The 23641-nt window shown below is 40.4% G+C and overlaps 1 protein-coding gene across 2 annotated transcripts in view; it reads right to left on the bottom strand.

The window, feature by feature from the left end:
- Window positions 1-577: 577 nt before the first annotated feature.
- LOC107699576 (filamin-A-like) overlaps window positions 578-23641 on the bottom strand; it is a 43632-nt gene continuing 20568 nt past the window's right edge. The window contains exons 6-47 of one of the 2 annotated variants that reach the window (XM_016500879.1): window positions 23367-23563; window positions 23076-23238; window positions 22667-22867; window positions 21125-21262; window positions 20118-20244; window positions 19895-20031; window positions 19602-19798; window positions 19381-19494; window positions 19159-19302; window positions 18949-19072; window positions 18692-18852; window positions 18526-18616; window positions 17338-17507; window positions 17068-17185; window positions 16579-16841; window positions 16025-16343; window positions 15772-15945; window positions 15226-15388; window positions 14936-15096; window positions 14576-14743; window positions 14364-14487; window positions 12269-12425; window positions 11990-12179; window positions 10585-10608; window positions 9339-9586; window positions 8054-8140; window positions 6678-6777; window positions 6456-6596; window positions 6159-6287; window positions 5697-5870; window positions 5445-5606; window positions 5133-5336; window positions 4867-5019; window positions 4609-4731; window positions 4246-4512; window positions 3939-4076; window positions 3709-3824; window positions 2903-3035; window positions 2516-2692; window positions 2243-2425; window positions 1836-2039; window positions 578-1716 (exon numbers count right to left, since the gene is read on the bottom strand). In XM_016500879.1, coding sequence (XP_016356365.1) covers window positions 1532-1716; window positions 1836-2039; window positions 2243-2425; window positions 2516-2692; window positions 2903-3035; window positions 3709-3824; window positions 3939-4076; window positions 4246-4512; window positions 4609-4731; window positions 4867-5019; window positions 5133-5336; window positions 5445-5606; window positions 5697-5870; window positions 6159-6287; window positions 6456-6596; window positions 6678-6777; window positions 8054-8140; window positions 9339-9586; window positions 10585-10608; window positions 11990-12179; window positions 12269-12425; window positions 14364-14487; window positions 14576-14743; window positions 14936-15096; window positions 15226-15388; window positions 15772-15945; window positions 16025-16343; window positions 16579-16841; window positions 17068-17185; window positions 17338-17507; window positions 18526-18616; window positions 18692-18852; window positions 18949-19072; window positions 19159-19302; window positions 19381-19494; window positions 19602-19798; window positions 19895-20031; window positions 20118-20244; window positions 21125-21262; window positions 22667-22867; window positions 23076-23238; window positions 23367-23563 — 6749 coding nt within the window. In that variant the 3' untranslated portion in view covers window positions 578-1531. The remainder of the gene's footprint in view (window positions 1717-1835; window positions 2040-2242; window positions 2426-2515; window positions 2693-2902; window positions 3036-3708; window positions 3825-3938; window positions 4077-4245; window positions 4513-4608; window positions 4732-4866; window positions 5020-5132; window positions 5337-5444; window positions 5607-5696; window positions 5871-6158; window positions 6288-6455; window positions 6597-6677; window positions 6778-8053; window positions 8141-9338; window positions 9587-10584; window positions 10609-11989; window positions 12180-12268; window positions 12426-14363; window positions 14488-14575; window positions 14744-14935; window positions 15097-15225; window positions 15389-15771; window positions 15946-16024; window positions 16344-16578; window positions 16842-17067; window positions 17186-17337; window positions 17508-18525; window positions 18617-18691; window positions 18853-18948; window positions 19073-19158; window positions 19303-19380; window positions 19495-19601; window positions 19799-19894; window positions 20032-20117; window positions 20245-21124; window positions 21263-22666; window positions 22868-23075; window positions 23239-23366; window positions 23564-23641) is intronic. The other variant, XM_016500880.1, reaches the window with a different exon arrangement.

The following is a 23641-nucleotide window of genomic DNA, read 5'->3' as shown; positions in this document are numbered from 1 at the left end:
GAAACTGGACTTGTCATACCTTATATGGACAGAGTACAGCTGCTTATGTACAGTATCTTGAGTGTCTTGATCACAGGCTGTCAACCTGATTTAGAGTTACTCAAAAGATTTCTTCAGCAGCCAGAACTGATTTGATGAATCAGTAACTAAGCACATACAGTAGCAGTAGTTTTACTTTTTGTGCCAGTGTTCATCAAGCCATTTTATCTAATGGTAGGTGTCTTTTAGTAGTATATTTAGTTTATTTTTACATTGACTGAAACAGAAGCTGTATTCTTTTCATCCCAATTGTGTCTTGTATCTGAGTGAAATGGCTTCTTGAACTTGAAGTGGTTTTGGCATTATTGTCATTGAATTTTTTGATTACTAGAGCACATGAATAAAAAAAAAAATGATGTGCATAGCTAATTAATTTATAATAAACACTGAAATATTTCATAAAATAATTGCCAATTTTGAATTCATGGTGACTTTAAGGACTTTAATCTAGGATGTTCTCAAAATTAATCAGTTTTACTTCAAAACTGGGGGGGGGGGTATTTTCTGGGGGGAGAAAATGAAAACATTTACACATTGATTGACAGAAAAATAGTTAAGACAACTTTATTGTGTATCAAAATACTGTAAATCAAAACTTTACTTTTTTTTTTAAGACAATTTTTTTTTAAATTCTGGAATACTGATTATACATTGACGTTGGAGCACAAAAGGCTAAAGAGCTGACAAAGTGAGCGCAAAGTGACATTTTGCCAAACGTTACGATTTCCAAGTGTTTTACATAACCAACAATAACTCAAGCAGTATGCATCAAAAATCTCCCTTTCGTTACACTTTCAGCCAAATGACATTGTCATCATCTTTATTCTGCTATGAAACTTCCCTTTGGTTTCTAAATCACTTAGCACACAATCCCGGTTTTAAATGGCACCTAAGTAACATTTTCAAAAATGTCTTAATGGTCAAACGGAAGTAACATGCAGCTCTGTAGATTGAAAAATATTCAAAACACTCAAGTCAGACCCGCAGAGCTTTGGTACCAGTGTTAATTCAGTCTATGTGACAGTCTATGGTTAAGCGCCACTTCACCCAATGGTAAGTTAAATGAAAACAAGTTTGTTAAACAAGCGGCTGAATCACATCTATATTTCTTCTGCTACTAGCAATGGTTACTCTGTACAGTTATGACTGGAACAGCAGTCTCCTAAACCAGGCAAAACATACTAGCAGCTACTCTGTGTAAAGGACAAGATCAGTAACAAACCAAACACGGAGCAAAAGCCACCAGGACCCTCTGATTTAAAAGATTACAGAATGCAGCAAATGTAACGAGATCCAAAAATGACTGGCATACAGTGACAAGGTGCTTCTTTTAAATCCCCCTCTTACTTGAAAGCTGAATAGTGGTGCAGGAAAATACTGGATAAGAGGATCATAAAAAGGAAGAAGGAGGAGGAGAAGAGAGTTTTCAGTGTTCATGTATTTGATGTTGGAAGGAGCCTCAGATGGTGTTGGAGGTTTTGGTGGAGGGCAGTTAGACAGTGATGTGATATGGGCTCCCGGGGATGTGCTCATCGCCCCATTTCACCACCAGGATGTACTCTCCTTTCTCCTTCAGCTGGTAGGACACATTATAGAGACGGTTACCCAAGTGTTTCACCAAGATCTCTTCACAGGGCACTTTGGGCCCATCCACTCCAACCAAGAGCATGTTCCTCCCTGAGTGGACAGATGGAAATACAGAGTCAAACATGTGCATTGAACAGGAATGTTTGATATGGATAGGAATGTTTAATAGTTAGCCTAATTGTTTAAAATCATCCATCTCTTGCCCGTACCTGCTTTACTACAGTCCACACTGAAAGTGTTCTTCTGTCCTATGAAGCCCTTGTTGATCCCCAGACCCTTGGCAACTACACGGCTGGCATCAGAGCTGCCCCAGCCTGGTGCTGCCTGCTGGCTGGTCGTCACGCTGCGGGTCACAGGGTCAACCAGTACTGATGAAGTCTCATGCATGCTGTGGCTATTGACCAATCGGGAGCCTGCAAAGGACACATTTGAAATTATGCACAATAACTTTTCTGCCCACCACCAAATAGATACCATGATAAAAATTTTAAGTTGACAAATGAAGCAAAAAAACAAACAAACAAAAAAATTAAAACACTAAGATAAATCATGGTATGTAATTGTTATAAGTTGTTATTATTGTTATAAAACTGAACCTTAAGCATTGTTTTGTTACCTGTAATTTTAACTTTGAATGGGCTGCCAACAATATGGTATGGTCCACCATATTTGATAGAAATTAGGTAGTTTCCAGGCGCCTCCTGACAGTCCATCTTCACCTTGGAAGGCCCATCGATGGTCACTGCCAAAGCACCTGGGCCAGCTGAACTGGTGTTCACAATGAATTCACACGGAGATCCTGAGAAGGTAGTGGTGTAGGGTCAGTTGCACTGTCACACTGACAACTATAAAAGGTCACACTATACATGATATCTAAAGCTCTTTGTACCAGTGGTGCCTCCTTCCAGACCAGCTCCATAAGCAGACACCATTCCTGGGTCTCCAGCCTGGCCAGTTTCACCAACACGGATCTTGAAGGGGCTTCCAGGGATGTGAGAACCATTGAATTTCACATCTATCAGGTACAGGCCATTCTCCCTGGGGATGAATCTCACAGCATACTTATCTGTGAGGAAAGGCGGCAAGAGGAAAGCAGTTGAAGATAAATTACAAATACTGGTAGCCTTGAGCTAATCAAAGTAATATCATTTAAGTCCTTTTTGAAGCTTTTAAACTGTATCCTGGATGCTTCATTTCCAAAAACATGTAAATGCCTCAATGGGCTTTTTGAAGTGCGAGCATACAATGCAAAACAGTCAAACCAAGCCATCATTACCTTCATCGATCTCTGTAACACAGCATTCCTCAAGCGCTCCAGATGGGCTGTGAACTTTGGCATCGATGACTCCCTTCGCCCCATTTAGGCTCACAGCAAAAGAGGCCGGCTGGTTCACCTTTAATCCAGACTCCTGCATTAACATGACACTGCCACACTCAACCAAGGATCAAAAACTGCATAAAAATCTGACACTACAAACATGCAACAGACCCTCGCCTAATATGACTCTCTACATCTCTTACCTTCAGGCTAACAGGATTAAAGAGAGAGGCTTTGAGAGACCTAGAAATGAAAGCCCTCCACCCCCAGCAATTCACAAAAGGAAATAGTTCAAAGTCACAGAACAGAAAAACAAATGAGCCTCTTTTGCCCTCTTTAACCCTTTAGCCTATCATTTCCATCCATGCTGACGGTAGGGCTGTTGGGAGCCTTTAGGACAAGGCACGAGAAATACAAACAGTCCTTCAGTATCCCAGAAACCCCAGCACAGCCCATGAACACAGCAGCAACTGATAACTGAGGCCTTTTTGTTGTGATTGGTGTATGCAACCTTTTACTTCATTTATCAACAGATGAAAAAAGTAAAAGATGTACCCATTATGCAGCTACCGAAGGTGTGTATGTATGTGAGAGTATGTGGTGTACCTCTCCTTTCCTGTACTTGTGGCAGTACCATGACATGAAGCGAAGTTTGATTTGTTTAATGTGAGGTAATGTTTTCACAGTCATCGTAGCTGCTGTGCCAAGGGTTCACTTGGAGTTTTTTTTGGGTGGACAAATGTCTGTCTTTCTCGAAGCCTCACCTGAAGACTGGCAACAGTGAGACGGCGGGCGTCATCCGATGGCGAGGCCACTGGCACCACAAATGGACTGTCAGGGATGTGCTCATCATTGAACCTGATGGATACTTCATAGTCACCTGAAATGGATTGAGACCAGTCAGCTTAGACACTTATAACTTTCCATAAGAATGACAAACTTCCTGAAGTGTAAATGTGTTATATACAGGAAGAGTCCAGAACAAAAGCCTCACCAGGCTCCTGGACAATGTAGGAGACACCGCTGGAACCATCCTTGCGGTCTTCAAAAGCAATCTCTGCCTTGCTGGGTCCCTCGACCGCAATGGACAGACCACCAGCTCCTGCTTCACGGGTCCAAATGCTGAACTCAGCTGCACATAGGGAAAACATTAAGCATTGAGGTGCAGTCACATTTATCATTGTTCTGGGAATTTTTGCAGGTGAAATGCAGTATTTTCAACCGTTTTCCACACAATGTGGATTTTCGCTTGAAGGTGAAAGAAGTCCCAATGGGTTCAAGTTGTTCATGCCATCTCATACCTGGTACACCTGCCTCTGCTCTCTCTAATCCTGGGCCTCCAGCACGGACCTTATGGGCGCCTCCCTCTCCAAGAGGACCCACAGTGAACTGGAAGGGGGATCCAGGGACATGTTGACCTTGATACTTCACACTGACCGTGTGCACACCCATCTCTGTGGGCACGAAGCGAATGCAGTATGTGTTGTTTTCTCCCTCCATGATCTCTGCCTTGTGTACTTTGCCAGATGGGCTGGTCACCTGAGCAGTCATGTCTGCGATGCTGATCTCTGTGGATCAAAAGCACAGAGGGCAACAGATGTAGGTGCGTTAAAGGAGGGGATTGTTAATAATGATCATGTTAATATTTTCCCCACAGGTCTTACCGGGGATCTTCAGGCTGAGGTCGCACTGGCTGCCAACATTGGCCACAGAGGCAGCTCTTCTTCTGCGGGTGATGCTCTCCTTCATCCGACCCTCTCCTGTCACTTTGACGGTAAAAGCACTTCCTGTTGGAAAAGCATAACGGGTGAAGTTATTGATGTTATTGTTATTGATATTAATTTAACGGTCAATTATTGATGTATGATTAAATTGACTAACTAAAACTGCCATTCGGAAAGTACAGCACTGCTAATAAATACCTGGAACATGCTGGTCTGCAAATCTGATGTTAATTATGTAATTTCCTGGTTCTGTGGGGCAATATGTGACTTTGCAGGTGCCATCTTCCTGATCTTCAGTGTTGATATCTACTTTACTGGGTCCCTCAATAGACAAACAGAGTCCTCCATATCCTTAAAATAAATACAAACAATTTAAAAAATAAAATAAAATAAATACAAAAAATATAAAAATAATACATAAATACATAAAAAATTACATTTTTGCTTTTGAACATGTTAATTACCTGCATCTCTGGTGTCAATGACAAATTCTGCAGGCTCAAAGGTACGGGCTTCACTCAGGCCTTGACCAGTTACACGCACACGGCTGGCATCACCGATTTCTGATTGGTTGATCATGACTGAGATGGGGCTATTAGGAATATGACGTCCATTTTTCTTAATGTTAACAAGATGCTCTCCAATTTCCTTGGGCACAAAGGAGATACCTTGAGAGAAGACACCAGAAATAGATGTGATTAGAACAACTGCAGACTTCACACTTGTGAAATGTGACATTTCATTTCACATACTGTCACTTCCATCGTAACACTTACCCACATGCCCATTCCTGAGCATCTTGAGCAGACACGGCTCCTCCCGGCCAGAGGGGGTGGTAAGAGACGCGGTCAGCTGGCTGAGGTCCAGCTCACCAATGTCTAGAGGGATGTCAGCAGCTGAGCCCACCTTCAGATGAGACATGCGCATCGAGTCATCGCCTGTGGAAAAACAGTTGATGGCATCACTTCAAACAATGGACATAAATGGACTTGTTTTCCATCTAAATATCATAGCAGCTCTTAAAGCACCTGTGATCTTGGCCATGAAAGGGCTGCCGGGAATGTGCTTGTCATTGTACTTGACAATGATGTTGTAGTCACCAGGAAGAACAGGGAGATAAGACACAGTGCAGGTACCATCCTGATTATCAGTGCAGCTGATGTCTGCCTTTGACGGACCCTCAATGGCCAGAGACAGACCACCTAATGAACACATGACAAATATTGTAACCAGCTTTTCATTTTGGGCCATTCAAATGAATTTAAGGTTGTCTGTTAAAAACCAGCGGCATTACTTACTACTATAAATTAATGACTTAAGCAATAGATAAATAAAATAAATAAATAGGATAAATAAAATGTATAAAATAAGAACAATCAAGAAAAAACAATACATAGGATATATAAAATAATAAAAACACATAAATAGGATAAATAAAATAAGAAACAACTAATTAAAAGCTGAATTAGTCAATATGTGAACATCTATACCCTCTCCAGCATCCTTGGTGTTGACGGTGAAAACTGCAGGCTTATTAACCATGCCATGAATTAGACCAGGACCATAGGCAGTCACATGACCACTATTGACATAATCCACATAGAACTGCAGTGGACTTCCTAAGAGGCAAGAGGAGGAATTCATAATTGAACAATTTATTTTTATTTTTTTTTCCCAGGCCCAATATATTGATTAAACCAAGACATTTTGTAAAGCATTTAATTCTCTTGTAAACTTGTTAGTATGGCTGGAAAAAGAAACAAGTGACCAATCACAGGCTCGTTCACCTGGGATGTGTATTCCATCGTATTTGATGTCCATCTCATGCAGACCAGCCTCAGTTGGGGCGTATTTCACTGTGACTGTGCCGTCCTTGTTATCTGTAATATCAGGCTTGGCCACTTTTCCAGAAGGCATTCTTACATCACCTTTAAGGCATCGGGTACACGTAAGAATCTTCTTGTAGAAATCAGGACATTTCTATTTGATTGATTTGTAGAGTAGAATACCTGTAATTTCTCCTTTCTGGATGGTGAAAGGAATGACCAGGTCGAAGGGTCTCAGTCCAGCTACGTCCAGTCCGTTCATGCCCAACTGCCTGTCTGTAGCCTGTGAGGAAGCAGAGGGGAATCAGACAGATCAAAACTAACCATGAGGTGGACACTGAACTCAAGACTGCCATCAGAACCCCAAGATCTAAAACTAACATGTTTGTTTCTGAGGTTTACGTCAAGTAATCTGAATTTACTAATTGCTTAGTTTGTTCAATATTACTTTTTATCCCACTGTATGTTTCATTTACTAGGTCATGAGTCTACTCAAGATAAATGATCAATGGCAGACAAAGACTAATATTCAACTGTCATCCTGATAATATAAAATTATGGCTGATGTCCACATATACTACTATTAAAAGTTTGGGGTTAATAAGATTTTAAAATGTTTTTGAAAGAAGTCTCATATGCTCACCAAGGCTGTATTTAATTGATCAAAGACACAGTAAAATGTAGTTTATTCTCATGATATCAAAGCTGAATTTTCAGCAGCCATTGCTCCAGTCTTCAGTGTCACATGATCCTTCAAAAATCATTTTGATATGCTGATTTGGTGATCAAGAAACATTTCTTAATATTATCAATGTTAAAAGATGTTTAAGCTGCTTAAATGTTTTGTGGAACCATGATGCACTTTTTTCAGAATAGAATAGAAAGTAAAAAAAATAAAAATAAAATAAAATAATCTTAGTGACCCCAAACTTTTTAACGGTAGAGTATATTGATTTTGATGTCAAGAAAACAAACATTTTGTATATATATCAAAAATGGAGATGAAGCGCACAAACAGCAGACGACAACAGTACCCTTAAAAACAAAAACAAAACAATGATAATGGAAATGAGGATGACGTGGCTGATGATGCAGCCACCAACACTGTGAGAGAGAATGACACTCTAATGAGAGATTGCAGGATCAGTCAGTGATTGACCAATCTGGAGAAGGGGGGTGGAGAAAAAGCCAAGCAGACAAGTGACAACGTGACCAACGATGATGTACCACACACAAAAACAACATCTAAATGCCCACACAAAAGACAATGACAGTGTCAAACACACAGCATAAGCTCGGCAACAACCAGCCATTTTGTTCAAATGTAGATTCCCCACATTTATTGCGTTCCAAAATGGCTGTCATTCTATGTTTCAAAGAAAATATATTCAAGAGTCCACATGAAGGCAGAATCATTGGAAATGAGGTGAAATAAACCCTAAACCTGGAGGAAGAGAAAAACAGGAGGGTGAAAAAGGGAAGGACGTAGGACTGATTTAGGACTCATCAGTAGCAGAGCAGGAAATGGAGACGGGGAGGAAAGAGGGGTGTGTCAGTACCCATGGCTGGCCCATGTTGGGCGCGTAGGCGTACTGCAGGTTCTGGGTCTGCTGCATTAGTTGGTCAGGAGAGTCACCTTCCAAAGCCTGAGACAGGGCAACAGAATCAAAGATGAAATCCCTTCAATAACAACCACCTCTGGTTCAAAGCTGCTCAACCAGGAACCCGCTTTAAGAGATCTAGATTCTTTCCAAACAACAGCTCATCCCGAAATTAAAATGGTGTAATTTTTTACCCTTATGTTTTTCCAAAACCACTGTTTTTGTGTTAGGAATTGGCTGAAATATCACTAAATGATGTCTGATATTTGCCTCAGCACAGTGATTCAACTGTAAACTTAAGATTAATTATATTTAAGAAAGCAGAAATGTAAAAAAATGGTAGTAAGATTGGTTACAGAATACAGTCATCACTCCTGTAAATAACTAAACTGTGTGAACACAACAGTATTGAGGACTTTCTGACTTCATACTGTATGCTGCATCTTTTCTATCTGATCAGACTTATGGTTTTCCTTAAATCGACGATCAAATCTCTCAAAAATCTCATAGATCTACACTGACGGACTGTTCAAATGAGCCAAGACTCTTCAAACTCCAACTGTCAAAAAATTATAATTTAAACATTCAAACTTAAATGTAAAATCTCTCATTAATATGCTAAAACATGGTAGAAGTATTAAAACATGCTATAAACATGTTGCATAAAATTAAAAACATTTAGGCTAGAAGTTTACTTTGAGACGTTTGAAAGAAACTTTTTCAAGCCAACAATCTATTTTTTAAGAAACATACAGACACAGTATCTTGAATCTTAGAAATCACAAAATAAATGTGTCTTAAATTTTAATATATTATCACTCCCAGTTTCTGTGAACAAAGTTTAAAAACAAGCAGCGCTGTCATAATTACAGCAGAAATACCAGAGAAAATATCTATGGCAATAATGGGGGGGCTTTGAATTTTTTTGTTGTTGGACAATGAGGGGCCTTTGAGTCTAAAGGTTGAGAACCGCTACCCTAGACTAGAGGAAAGAAAATCATATGGTTTTGGAACAACATGAGGATGAACTAATCCTTTAAATTGCATGTTGATGCTTACCACAGTGTAACTGCAAGAATAAGCTACGAATTCATTCACATTGTAATGACGGTTTTGCACTAAAGGTTCACAGGGTATATTTAACACACTATCCCGCTGGAAAGGCTTGCCTGTGAGAGTTCAACATTTGAAATGAATAAACAGTGCTCCATATGAACACAGGATCTGTGTGGCATATATGTACCGTGACTTGGAAGGGGCTGTTGGGGATGTGCTCGCCACCGAAGCGCACACAGATGATGTATTTGCCAGGCTGTGGTGCGGTGTAGAAGATGTCAAACGTTCCATCCTCATTTTCAACTACGTCCACATCCACCTCGCCTCCATCCGGAGTGCACACTGTGCATGTCACCTTGCCCTTCCCAGCCGCCTTCGCGTCCACGGTGATGACAGTCTTCTCTCCGATCTGAATAGTTGGACCAACTCCAGCTCCTACAGAATACAGAGAAAGGTTTAGTAACAGGTAATGTGCAGGCAGATGTTTTGTTATTAGGTAGTTTAGTACCCATCTCTCCAGAGTTACATTCCACCATGCACTAGATGCAAAATGTCTGGAGCGTCAAGGCAACAGCTTTAGAGATTTAGGATCGATCATTTAAAAAGATCTGCTTCTCATCTAGACCAATGATTCTCAACCAGAGAGCCGTGGCCTACTAGAGGGCCTCAGCAAATTTCCAAGGAGACCACAGGAAGACTTTGATAAATAATTTATCATATTAAAATCAAACCTTAACCTAAATTCAAATACTACAACAAAAATAATGTGTTAAAGCACAGTTTTAATTGAACACATTAATTCCTGATTCTCTCTCTCAAAAAAAAAAAAAAATAAAAAATGAATGGTGGTTAATTCAATATATTAGAACTCCCAGTTTGTTTTAATATAAATCTTGAAAATAAACAGCTGTTGTCATCATTACATTAAAAATACCAAAAGTATCTTAGCCTTTATGGGGTGGGGGACTCTGGGTCAAAAAGGTTGAGAAAGCACTGATCTAGGCATCTGTTCCTCCTCAGTGACTTCAAAATGATAGATCCACTATCCTTTTTGTCTGCTACCTCAATTTCCAGAGTTATCCCTTTAATAATGCGATCACTAATACAAAAGAAATATACGAAAGCTGAGAAAAAAAAAATATATAATACAATAATAATTAAATGATATCAGTGCATGTACATTCCACCATACAGGCATATTAAAGACCTGTTAAGTTAGTCATTAGTCACCTGCAGTCAACAACTACTTTGCTGTTGTACTTGAGTCATTTTGAAATGGCAGGAAACGCAAGATTATCTACATACAGTATGAATTACATCTTAGCTATAGTAGTGGATAGGATGGCAAATTATAAGGCCTTTAGTATCGGACACCGTGCAATTGTGCATGCAGTACCAAATAACAAGACTAGAGCATTATTCAAAGCGCTTACCCAAACCGTGACCTCCAATTGAGACTGAGAGACCGTGAAGCAGAGCGAGAAAAAGTGAAAAAGTAACAATCAGGGCAAAATACAACAAAATGTGTGCAAGAGATAAAACAGAAGTGAGGAACGAAGTGATGGGAATGTGAGCAGCGCTGCACAACAGGAGGTGTGTTTCTGGGTGGGGGATGAAGATGGGAGCAGTACACAGAACAAACTTTACACAAAAAGATACAAATCTGTTCCCTTGTGACAACCAGCTTGAACACTGAGGTTTAGATTAAAGGGGTCATATGATGCGATTTCATTTGTTCCTTTCTCTTTGGAGTGTTACAAGCTCTTGGTGCATAAAGAAGATCTATAATGTTCTTTTTAGCAGCATCATATGACCCCTTTAAATGGAAAAATGGTTCAAAGAACACTGGAGATTCATCAAAACATTCATTTTCCAGTGGCTCCCAAACCACAGAATTTATTTTGATCCCTCCACTCAGTGTGCACACTGGCAGACCATCTTAAAACACCAGAAATGGGTAAATAAAGAGGCGCATTGACCCTCTCCTTTCTATAATATGGACATCAAGCAGTTTGGCTTATTTCGCAGAAAAATAAAGTATTTTGAAAAACTGATACTGCAATATTTAGCCTTTTTTGCTATACATATATTGTGATAAGAAAACAATGTAAGAAATACAGGAATTTTCACCAGATGATATGAATAGTTCTATTTTTAAAATCTAAAACTTTTTTGATGTGTGAACCATACTTGAAAGGGTTGAACGATTCAGAAAAACTTGAAAATTTTGGTTGTTTTCATAGCCAAATTCTATTTTATTTTACATTTTTGACATTCAATATGACTGCAAAATAAACACAATTGTCATTGTTTTATTAAAATATTACATAAATATTGCAATACTACTGCACTGTGAAATAAAAATTTAAGATACAACTTGTGTTGTTTTTAAATGTGCTATAGAAATAAATGATTGATTGATTGATTGATTAATAAAGTACAACAGTAAAATCACAATGCTAGTATTTACATTCTAATATTTTTTATTTTTATGTGTAAAACAGTCATGCTTATATTTTGGCTGTTTGCAAATTATGCACTGCCAGTTTCAAAGTGAAGCATGGCACCATGTGCAGCTCAGGATACAGAGTTTCAGCTGTATTTCATGTTTAATGTAATAAAGATTAAGTAATATTTGATTATCACATTAAGCAATTCAGATTATATATCGTTTTAATTTCAACAACATGCTGTCCTACTATATTATTATATTACTCTCTGTATTTAGAGCTCAATAGTTAAGTTTGAAATGAATGGAAAGGGGCCTGCAATGGGTAGCAATCAGTAATGTACAGAATGGTCATTTATTTTGACTGATACGACCAGAGCATTACATACCTGTGACTGTGCATTTGCTGGCGTCTCCCGTTGGCAGGGCTCTGATACGATATGGAGAGTATGGGATCTCATCACCACCATATTTGATGAGAATGGTATAGCGGCCAGTCATGTCAGGCACATAGGACACAAGATACGTCCCATCCTGATTATCACGAATGTTAGCCTTCTTTGGCTTCCCTTCAGGGTCCTAAAACAAGCATTAAGAACAGAACAATGCATAAAAGGTTGAATGACACCATGGCAACTTTATATCTGTAAAGAGAAGCATCAGCTCACAGTGATCTGGACAGCCAAAAGTCCCTCTCCTGCATCTTTGGCATCAATAGTGAACTCCACAGGCAGACTGGCAGGCACACCGGTGGTATTCAGACCAGGGCCGCTGGCACGGACCTTACTAGCATCATGAGTGGGCAGAACCTTCAGCTTATAAGGACTGAATAAAGAGAGAGAGAAGAGTGTGTGAGAGAGGGGAAATAAACAGCAGGGAAGACAGGGACCAGGGGAGTTTAAAAATGCACCAGGCCTGCTATAATACCAACTCCAGTAGTCGATGCCAATACCATCGAAATTTCACAATACTTTAATGGCAATTTCAAGACTGCAGCAAAAACTGACCTTCTACTGAACACACTACTTCATGCTGTTAAATATTAACTATAAAATACATCCTTCAAATAGTTCTTAATTGAAAGTACTCACTATCAATACTGTCTGATAAAGTTTTGTTTATTATTATTTAAAAGGGTCATGAATTGAGAAATCAACTTTTACTTGAGCTTTTGAGATATAAGAGGTCATCGTACTAAAAGAATATCCTGCAAGTTTCAGAACTGAAAACGTTCTTGTTACTGAAATAAAAGCTTTTATTGACACCAGGCCCAACGAACGCCAGATCCTGGAATGTGCCTGTAATAGATAGGTTAAACACCGCCTCCACAGAAGAATATCAACGTCCAATTATGTAGCCCCGCCCACTGATTCGCACATGACATAGTAGGGAAATAAGGTTAGTGGCGCTAATCCGGATCGAACAACCAAGCAATAAACATGCCGTTAAAGATTGCAAAATATTGTGCAGTGCCTGGTTGTGGAAGGACACAGTCGCTGCATAACCTTCCTTCAGATTCAAATAATAGGAATGCGTGGTTAAACTTTTTTAATGAAGTTTCAGCTCACGTGAGTAAAGCATTGAGCATTTGTTCGCTTCATTTCACTGCGGATTCCTTTGTAAACAAGACACAGGTCGACACTGGATTTGCAGAGAGACTGAGATTAAAAAGCAATGCTGTGCCGTCTATATTGGATCTGACAGGAATGGCGCAGCACACTTTTGTGAGTAAAAAATATTTGCTTTATTAGAGATCACTTGATATGTCCTGATTATGTGTACGTGTCTAACCAAAGTCACAGAAAGCTCCAACTATGAAGGACGTAGCTTGTCAAACAGACAGACAGAAAGTTAGTTTACTATGTTTACTATGCAAAACTGTTATCCAATCATAGCAGTGGGCGTTTACTTCCAAGTCTTCAATGTGGCATGCCCATAAAAACGGAGCGTCTCTTGAGCCGGCCTCGAAACCAGGGTAGAAAATAGTCTATTACTTATTGACTTTGATGTTTTTGAATGTAAAAACCACATGAACATGATAAGTGGACTTCAGACAACAGTATAAAATAATAAAAAAAGCCAGTTCATGACCCCTTTAATAATTTTAATTATGGATTTTTGAAAATTACCTTTCATGCAGTGTGTAACAATGTGAAGTGAATGAAAACATCCTGCAAAGTTTTAAAGTCCCAGCCGTTTCATGTTGAGGTCAACATGAAACATTAGCATATTGCCCCACCCACTTGTTGGTCTTTTCCCATTGGTCTGAATGAAAATGCAAATTCATTCTTTGCCACTAGATGCAGCTTTTGGAGTGGTAAAAATAGCGGTTTCCCCGGTAACGCTTTACACAAAGCAGCACTGCGCTCACAAACGCTGCTTTATCAGGCATTACAGGCTCATGATGAAATGAAAATGAGACTAATCGGACCAATCACCGCAGATTAGCGTCACGCAAAGGAGGGGTTTGGAAAAATGAATCGTTGAGCGAATCGTTTGGGAGTCGTTGAGCAAGTAAGGTAAAAATAAATGCATATTATAAGACAATTAAAATGTTTTTTGACCTTGCATGCATGTCAACCTGTTATTGGGGACTCCCAAAACCAAAATATGAACCTTTCATTTCCCATAATAGGGGCACTTTAAAACACAGAGTTCCAAAGGACTGGTACATCTGACATCACTTTAAAGCACTAAACATTTTTTGTTACAACTCATTTTGATTAACAGGGTGGTGGTCATTGATCTGAGCCTGGAGCTTACCTGTGTGGGATCTCCTCATCCGCATACAGGACATTAATAGAATACGGTCCTTCTCTGGTGGGTACATAGCTGACTGTGTGAGTCCGGTCACCATTATCCACCACCTCAACAGGCTCCACGACACCTACACAACATAAACAGTCCTCTTAATCAATGGAGGGGGAAAGAAAAAGCGCCAAATAAACAAGATGATTATTGAATCACGGTCTCACCTTTGGGTCCCTGCACTCTGACCTGCAAGGGAGCCACTCCAGCCTTGCTTGTATCCACGGAAAAGACCTGTGGGATATTGGCACGCACGTTGTTTCCAAGTCCCTGACCCTGGCATTTCACTTTAGTTGCGTCAACAGTATCGTGGACAGGTACAGAGAAAGGGCTCCCTGTGGAGGGGAAAAAAGGATTTGAAAACAAGAAATAAATAAATAAAATCAAGAAAAATTTGTTAAGAAATATACAAAATAAAAAAATTACAAATAAAAAAATAAGAAAAAAAAATAAGATATAAATGCAAAAATAAATACAAAAAAAAAAACAAATAAATAAGTATTAGTACATGATGCAAAAATGCTGACCAGTGATTGGCTGGCCTCCATAGGTGACATTGAGGTTGTATGTGCCTGGCTCATATGGGATGTATTCAACAGAACAGCTGCCATCTTTGTTATCAGTGCAGGACATTTTGGCCTCAGAAGGTCCTTCCATAGCCAGCCCCAGTCCACCTGTGCCGGCCCCACTGCTCAAAAGACAGACATGGAGTGAGGCAGAGAACCTTACAACCAGACCTACTGATGCAGTGACTGATTTGATCGAGAAAACAGCAGCTCAAGATTAAAACGAAAAGCTGAGTGCTGAATCTACCCACCGGGTCTCCACTGTAAACTTGTTGGGTTTGTTGGTGATGCCAGACTGAAGTCCTGGACCATGTACACGCACACGTGCTGGGTCACAACCCTCAGTCACAGGCACACGGAATGGGCTCTTGGGAATTGGGGTGTTATCATATATAACCTCAACACTGTGTGTGCCTATTAACATAAATTAACAATTTATAATATTACAGTAATACCACAATTTTACATTTTTCAAAAGTGGTGCATACCCTTGTAAAACTCACTACCATAATGCCAAGATGTTTTATATTACAGCCAATAACAACTATCCGATACAATTCTATACTATTTTGTCTAAACACAAAAATCAATTATTTTAAAAACTACAAGTGAATCAATTTGAAGCCTGAAAAATGGTTATTCATTTTGAGCTTTGTTAAAGATGACACTTAACAGTGTTATTAAATTTGTGTTTTTAAAGATAAACTGTTAGATAAGCATTAGATGACAAAGATAATCTAAATGTAAAAATAGGAGAAATAAGCATGAACAATGAAATACCCTAGACTGAAACTCACCCTCCTCATAAGGCGTGTACTCCACTTGGTAGGTGCCATCTCCGAGGTCTCTGATCAGAGCTTCAGTGCGGTTGCCTGATGGGTTATTGATACAGGTCTTGATATGATTGCCACCTGTTTTGGTGAGAGCACGAGCATCCACAGTGAAATCGGTAGTGGCCTCCCGGAAAACACCTACAGGCAAACATTCAAAGTGACTAAATGAGCAAAGACGAGAAGCACCTGCCAGATTAACCCGAGAACACCACACTACCTTTGCCTTCCACTCCAGGTCCGAACACTTTCACTCCACTGGTTTCCACAGCAGGCTCCACGTCGAGTCGGGCTGGGAAGTTTGGCACATCCTGATCACCGTAGCGGATGGTGAGGGTATAAGTGCCAGGGTACAGAGGGATATAGGTAATGGTGTATGTTCCATCCCCATTGTCCTGAATATGGACCTCAGCCTCGGTGCCATTGTCTGAGATGATCTCGATAGTCAGCTCAGCAGGACCAGCATTAGTGCAATCAACCACAAACTGTCCTGGCTCGCCAACCTTAGCTCGCTCCAGACCTGGCCCAGAACATCGCACCTACACATGAGAAGAGACGTTGGGATATGAATGAAAGAGTATATTTGTTCTACTGCCTAAGCCAATATGGGGCCAAGACGCCAAAACCACTCGCTGAGAAGTCGTGCAACATGAAGCAAATTACAGTTTATAGAATAAACACCCCACAAAGAGCTTGTCCTGATGCCTTTTTGTCGTCTTGTTAAAACTGCAATATTTAATTCCTAGGTTGAGCACCATTCCCAAACTGCCTCACCTTAGATGGGTCAGTAGGTGCAATGGCTTCCACGGGGAATGGACTGCCGGGGATGGGGGCACCATCATATGTCAGTTCAACCTCATAGGGTCCCTTATCTCTGGGGATAAAACGGACCTGACTGTTTTCTGGGCTCAGGCCTGGTTCAACTTTACAAGGCACCGATTTGCCAGATGGACCTGTGACCTTGGCGCCAACCTTGCCCTGACCACCTGCTCCTTTGGACTTGACCGTGATCTCCTGATCCTTTCCAACAGTCATTGCTAGAAAAGAAAGAGCAGATAATTTTACTTTTAAATGGGTAAAGGTGATTCAATCCAATTAAAGGCTATTTTTATAACGCTTTTCTCAATAAATATTGTTTCAAAGCAGCCTCACAGATGTTTCAATGTTACAATCAGTCAAAGACGTCCAAGCAAGTCTCAAAACTCTTATTTGAATCTCCCAGGTTTACTGGTCACAAGCTAGACAAGGAATGTGATTACTTACTATTGCCAAGACCAGCCACTTTAACTTTACTGAGGTCCAGGGATGGGGCAACAGCTAAGGCAAACGGGCTCTTGGGAATGGGATCACCACCATAGGTGACATTCAAACCCATATTGCCCTACAGAAGAAAATGAGCACTTAAATTGCACCAGTACTCAATGGCTAAATAACATTTAGAAAACCAAAGATACAATATTCAAACATTGCAGTATTCTTTCCAAAGCCAAGCACTACCAGTCATTGAGACTGAAATAGCAAATGTGTTCTCACCTGTTGAACAGGGGTGTATTTAACAGTGTGGGTGCCGTCATGATTGTTGATGATGTCGAAGTCACGGACCGCCTCTCCCTTGGTGGGTCCAGTGAACTGAGCATCAAGTCTAGCTTTGCCTGCGGCCTTGGTGTTCACAGTGAAGTGAGTGGGTTTGTTCAGCTCCACACCTTGGAGAAATAACAGCATTTTTTTTCCATTAGAGATTCTCCTTTAAACTAAAAACAAAACTAAAGGGGAAAAAACTAAACATTTAACAATGCAGGAAGTCATACTAAATAACTTACTTTACTTATTATTAAAGGGGGGTCTAATGCTATTTCATGCATTCAGAGTTATTTACACTGTTTAGGAGTTGGATTCTCATGCTAAACATGGTCAGTTTCAAAAACGAGTTGGATGTATTTCTGTGCCAAATACATTCCTTCCAGGTTCAAATAAGTTTCAGAATGGTTTTTTTTTTGGAATATGGCCCTTCATGACGTCATGAAGAGTGGAATTCCTTGTATGGGCCCTTCTCCCAAAAGAGCACATGCACAGCAACCAGAGCGAAAACAAGAGCAGCCCATCAACGTGCTTCATTCAGGTTACATGAGTCATCAGCAGCGCTGCACAGGACTTGCTCGAGAAGAATGTGTTTTTTGATTTGAGGGAAAGATAACCTTGTTCAGCTTCCCAAAGAACCCAGCATTAAGGGAACGGTGGATGTAGTTTGTTTTTCCGGGGCAGCAACGGAGTTGCACTCATGTGTTTGATTGTTCCCATAATTTCAGTGACAAATGTTTTATGAACAAGGCCCAGTTCGTCGCTGGATTTGCACATTGTTTGATACTGAAGGATGGAGCGGTCCCAGCGATACAAGAGTCAGAACCTCAGGCGGTGAGTAAACCTGCATCAAATTTATGTGTTTTGTTGGCAATCGGCACATAAGTGCATATAAATGTAAACACGAACATGCTCGCGACTGTTTAGCTCCGCCCATGACACACCTCCAGGATCTCAGCTGTTTTCGGAGAGAAGCGTAAAGCTGTATCCTTTTATAAATCTGATGAAACTAAAGACTCTTCGGAGATATGAAGGATGCAATACTGCTCTATAGGTACTCAAGATTAACATGAGATTGCCAGAAACTGTGTATGTTATGTCCCGTTTAAATATTTTTTTATTTTATTAAATACTTTATCTCACCAGTACGACTGAGTCCAGGGCCCTCTGCTTTAACCTTGCTGGCATCATGAGACGGATCAACCTTGATTCTGATGGGCGTCATGGGAATGGTCTAGAAAATGATACAAGTTTGAATAAAAGAAACCTCACTAGACCATTTACCACATACACTTATGCGTCTTCTTACCTGATCAGCAAACAGCACCATGATTGTGTAGCTGCCCGCTCCAGGGGGGGTGTATTTGACAGTGAATGTGTCATTGTCATTTCTGATGATGTCAAAATCGATGTCAGCTTCAGCAGGTCCCACAATACCTGGAGAGCATTTGATGCCTATGCTGATGTCACCTAGAAAGACAGGACAAAAACAACACTATTAAGCTTATTTGCCTATGACATGAAAATATTAGTTTACATCTAGTTCTTTAGAGTTAAAGTTCTTACCCTGTCCTGCCTCAGAGCAATCCACGGTGAAGTACGTTGGTTCAAATGCCTTCAGGCCAGTCTTGGCCACTCCAGGTCCTGATACTTTCACCTTATTGGGATGGCAACCAGCCCCAATGTTCATCTACACAAAAAAAGCAGTACAAACACATTAAGACACTTCTTGTTAGTAATTTTAAGGATGTTAACCATATCTGAATGACTACCCACCCTGAATGGGCTCTCTGGGATGTTGACTCCACCCCAGGACACCATCACAGTGTGTTTGAGTGGTTTGCGAGGGGTGTAGCTGCAACTGTATGTTCCATTACCATTGTCCTTCACCTGCACATCCACTGGGTTTCCATCACGGTCCTGAGAGGGAAAAAGCTTGTTAGCGCTTTGATTTAGTGAAACAAAGATCAGTCATGAGCCATAAAGCAGGATTCACACCCGAGCTTGAATCTTTAGAGGAGCTTTGCCACCTAGTTTGGCATCCACAGTGAACTCTTGTGGTTTGCCGACTGAAAGGCCAGAGCTCTGCAGACCTGGACCATAAGCCTTTACCTGAATTACAAATGAAACTCGCCATAAGAATTACTAAGACTCATTTAAAATATGGACAATCAAAAGCTCATGTTAGGAATCATTTTTCACATCACCAGATCAATTACCTTGTCAGGGTAAAAGTCTTTTCCTGGCGCAGGCACGATTTCAGCCATGAAAGGGCTGAGCTGGATGTCCTCGTTCTTACAGAGCACATGAACTGCATATTCACCTGGTTCTGTGGGCCAGTACCTCACATCACAGGAGCCATCTCCCTTATCGTCACATTCGATCTTAGCCGGGGATGGGCCCTCCACAGAGAAACCTGAATGGATAATTCACAAATTCGTTTTGGATTTAAGAAATACACATGTAAGCTGTTCAAACAGACCAATGAAAAGTCAGAGCTAGTGAAACATACCCAAAGTGCCCACGTCATCCCCGACGGCTTCCACCACAAAGTCAGCCGACTTGCCTACCACACCACTCTCTAGTCCTGGACCCCATGCCCTGACCTGCTGCGGTCCTGCTTCAGATTCCATCTTCACCTCAAACGGACTGGAAACAGGAATAAGCAATGGACATTTAACAAATCTAATCACTACTCTATTAGGAATTGATTCAATTATTAACTGTGATTTTACCTGCGTGGAATGTGTTGTCCACCCCATGTGATCGTGATGATGTAATTCCCAGGTGTGGTGGGGTAATACTCAAAGCTGTACACGCCATCTCCCAGATCCTTCTTCTTACAGGGCTCCTCAAGACCCTCTGCATAATACATTTAGCTTTTGGTTAACTAGTTCATAAAACATCTGTACTGTAGCATAAGTTAAAGCGCCCCTATTATGCCATTTTAAATATTGCCTTGCATGCAGTGTGTAATGTAGCTGTATGTGAATGCAAATGATCTGCAAAGTTGTAAAGCCGAAAGTGCACGATAAATAAAGTTATTGTCTCCCAAAAGAAAGAATAGACTCAGAAGAGCCTAAACGAGTTGTCAGTAATTCGAATCCCACTTCTGTGATGGCTACACATCACGGGGTAACACATTTGCATAATTCCCACATATATTCTACATTGGCTGGCTGTGAACAACTTGACCCCGCCCACAAACAAGTCATTTTACTGACGACTGCTTCTCTAATCTCGGGGAGTTCAACATGGGATTCACACAACGCTAACTCTTGAAAGATGGCTCAGTACCCTGTTTATCTGGACCAGCTGGCTCTAGTAAATCACATCCTGTAAGTATGATTAATAATAGATGTTTATATATTCTATCGAGTGTTCAAAATATGGAACTATGGCAATAGGTGCATCATTTCTGACACGCACTGTACACGGTAGACCAAGCATAACAGACTGGGCCATCTGACCAATCAGAGCAGAGTACACTCATGGGAAGGAGGGGTTTAGAGAGACAATCTTAGAACTGCTTCGAACAAATCGTTTGAGAATCGTTGGAAAATGAGGTGATTAAATGCATACTTTGAGGAAACGAAAGGGTTGTTTGATCTTGCATGCATGCAAACCTATTGTAGGAGACTCCCAAAACAATATTAGGAACCTTAAAAATGGCATAATTGGGCACTTTAATACAGAGGGCTCTGGCACTGTGAACGTGAATATAAGTATGGCATCCACTCACTGGGCCCTTTGATGGTGACTTTCAGGTCTCCAGTGCCAGCTCCCTTGGTGTAAACCTTAAACTCTGCGGTCTCCTTGATCCTCAAGCCTTTAGGCTGCAGACCACGGCCCTTGGCTCTACACAGGCTTGGATTACAGGCTGGTGAGAACAGACAACCAAGTTAGTACAAATTTGCAGTTAACTGTGTGCCCTTACATTTACAAAAAGAAAGTATTCAACAGAAAAAGCAACATGCCAATTAGTAAATAAAATGAATATATAAATACAAAATAAAATAATAAAAGGCACTGTGAGATATAAAGTCACAACTGTGAAATTTGAAGTCACAATTGAGAAATACTGTCACAATTTTCTATGTATGATTTTTAGGCTGAGGCAGAAAAGGGCTTCCAAACTTTATCCTTGCATAAGTTATTAGTTAGCACGTTTCAATCCTGTCATGACCACATAAAGGCTGTTAACCTGTCTGTGAAGAGGTGTGTAGGTGCTAGTTAACAAAATAGTCTCATGTTAACATGTATAATGTCAAGAGCATATTTTCAAAATTATATTTATGTTTAGCATTATTTCAATGTAATGTATTGCCACACAGATTTCCATTGTACACTGCATTACTGTAAATGTGTCTTGTATTTACAAACTGAGGGACAAGTTGAAATGTATGATTTCTATTATTTAAAAAAATAAAGTTGTATTTCAACTCTGTTCTTCAAAAAAAGCAGGCAGGAAAACACTGAGCATATTGGGGGAGAGATATTAAGCTCTGCTCATGGTGTACATTTTTATCTTTCTTTGTCTTGATCCAAACTGCCTTACAAGAGGAAGTGGTAAGAATGACTATACAGTGCTGAATAATACTGGTGGAAAAACTGTCTGATAATAAAACGCTATTTTTAATGTTCCATTTGTCTACTGTGCCACACGTTACAGAGTCACAGGAATTTTGCTTGGCTTACAACGCCACGGATAACAATGTCTAAACATGTCTCCTAAGAAACTAACATCTATTAGCACTTATATGGGCAGTTAAACATTTTCTGGTCAGTATAATCAGTGGTCTAAAATGATGTCATGTAATTTCATTGGCACTTTATTAATGTAAAGGGTTTGCAGCCTAAAGTGAGGGACAACTGAAAATAACAGGACATTGACAGAAAAGCAGCAGGTCAAGTACCCAAGACATATCCAAGGAAACAGGAAATGATACCAAAAGCCAAAAGGAAGCCGATCCAAAGAGAAAAGGAGAGATACCAGTGGATGCAGACGATACCCGTCCTTCAAAAGGAGAGACACAATTGCCAGTGAAGAAAAACAGAGGAAAAAGACAGCAAGAAAAAACAATGCAGACAAAAGAGCATTTAGCAAGGACAGATAACAGAAACCTAAACTTTTATCTGAAGAAGTTTTATACATACTATTCAGTGGTAATGGCCTTTCCATGCCTCATTAAAATGAATCCCGTGTGTATATCCCTTTCACCTACTTCCCTTTCCTGTCTTACACACTGAATGCATTCATGCTCAGCCCTTCTCTGGCTCTTACCCTCTCCCACATGGACAGTGTAAGGGCTCTTGGAGATCTGCCCCCCAGCGAAGGTGATATAGATGTTGTGCTGGCCCTCCTGAGTGGGCTTGTAGGTGCATCGGTAGCTGCTGTTGCCCTTATCCTCAACACTGCACTCAACAGTGCCCTTCTTTCCACTGGGGTCCATAATGACCACCTCGACCTCTCCTACTCCAGCACCTGAGAGAGAAAGTCTCTTATTTAAAAAATATATTTTTCTTACACACTCAATGAAATAAAACAATAATTCAAAATAAGCATTTTAGTTTGTTACTTATTTAGATAAAATAAATGTTTATTTTGCCTATTTATTTAGCTAAAAAACAAAAATAAAATCATCATCTACAACCAAAATAAGCATAATGTAGGATATACTGAGGGCAAGTACCAGCTGTGTAGACATCAAAGTATGTGGTCTTGTTGGCGATGTTGCCAGCAGGCTCAAGTCCTGGGCCCTGGGCAGTGACCTTGCTAGAGTCTCCCTGAGCCATTCCCACATCCACCTCAAATGGGCTCTTAGAGATGTGTTGCCCTGCAAACAGCACTGTCACCTAGGAGAAGAGACACAGGTCTATCAAAAAAACAGGCAAGACTGCTTGCTTCCACGCTGTGATATCAGTGTTATTTTTTGTTGGGACATTTTAGGTTTCATCTTTTTCAGGTAAACACTTCTGGGTACCTTGTGTTGTCCAGTGACTTTTGGTATGTAGAATACGGAGTAGGTGCGGTTCTTGTCATTGTTGGCTGTAACTTTGGCCTCCTCACGGTGGCCGGCTGGGTCCTCCACGTAAACCAGTACTTCGCCCTGACCAGCGCTGATGGTCTCAACAGTGAACACTGCTTTCTTCGTCACAACATTACCTGTGGGCTCAATACCTGCATGGCACAGAACAATACGATATTGAAACGATCAGTTTCAGACATAACTAAAATAAAAACCACATTAAATAAAAC

The sequence above is a fragment of the Sinocyclocheilus anshuiensis genome, unplaced genomic scaffold (assembly GCF_001515605.1).
Source record: "Sinocyclocheilus anshuiensis isolate Anshui unplaced genomic scaffold, SAMN03320099.WGS_v1.1 scaffold879, whole genome shotgun sequence".
In the NCBI taxonomy this organism is placed as follows: domain Eukaryota; kingdom Metazoa; phylum Chordata; class Actinopteri; order Cypriniformes; family Cyprinidae; genus Sinocyclocheilus; species Sinocyclocheilus anshuiensis.
Note: the sequence above shows the minus strand (reverse complement) of the source record. Positions and strands in the feature narration are given on the sequence as shown.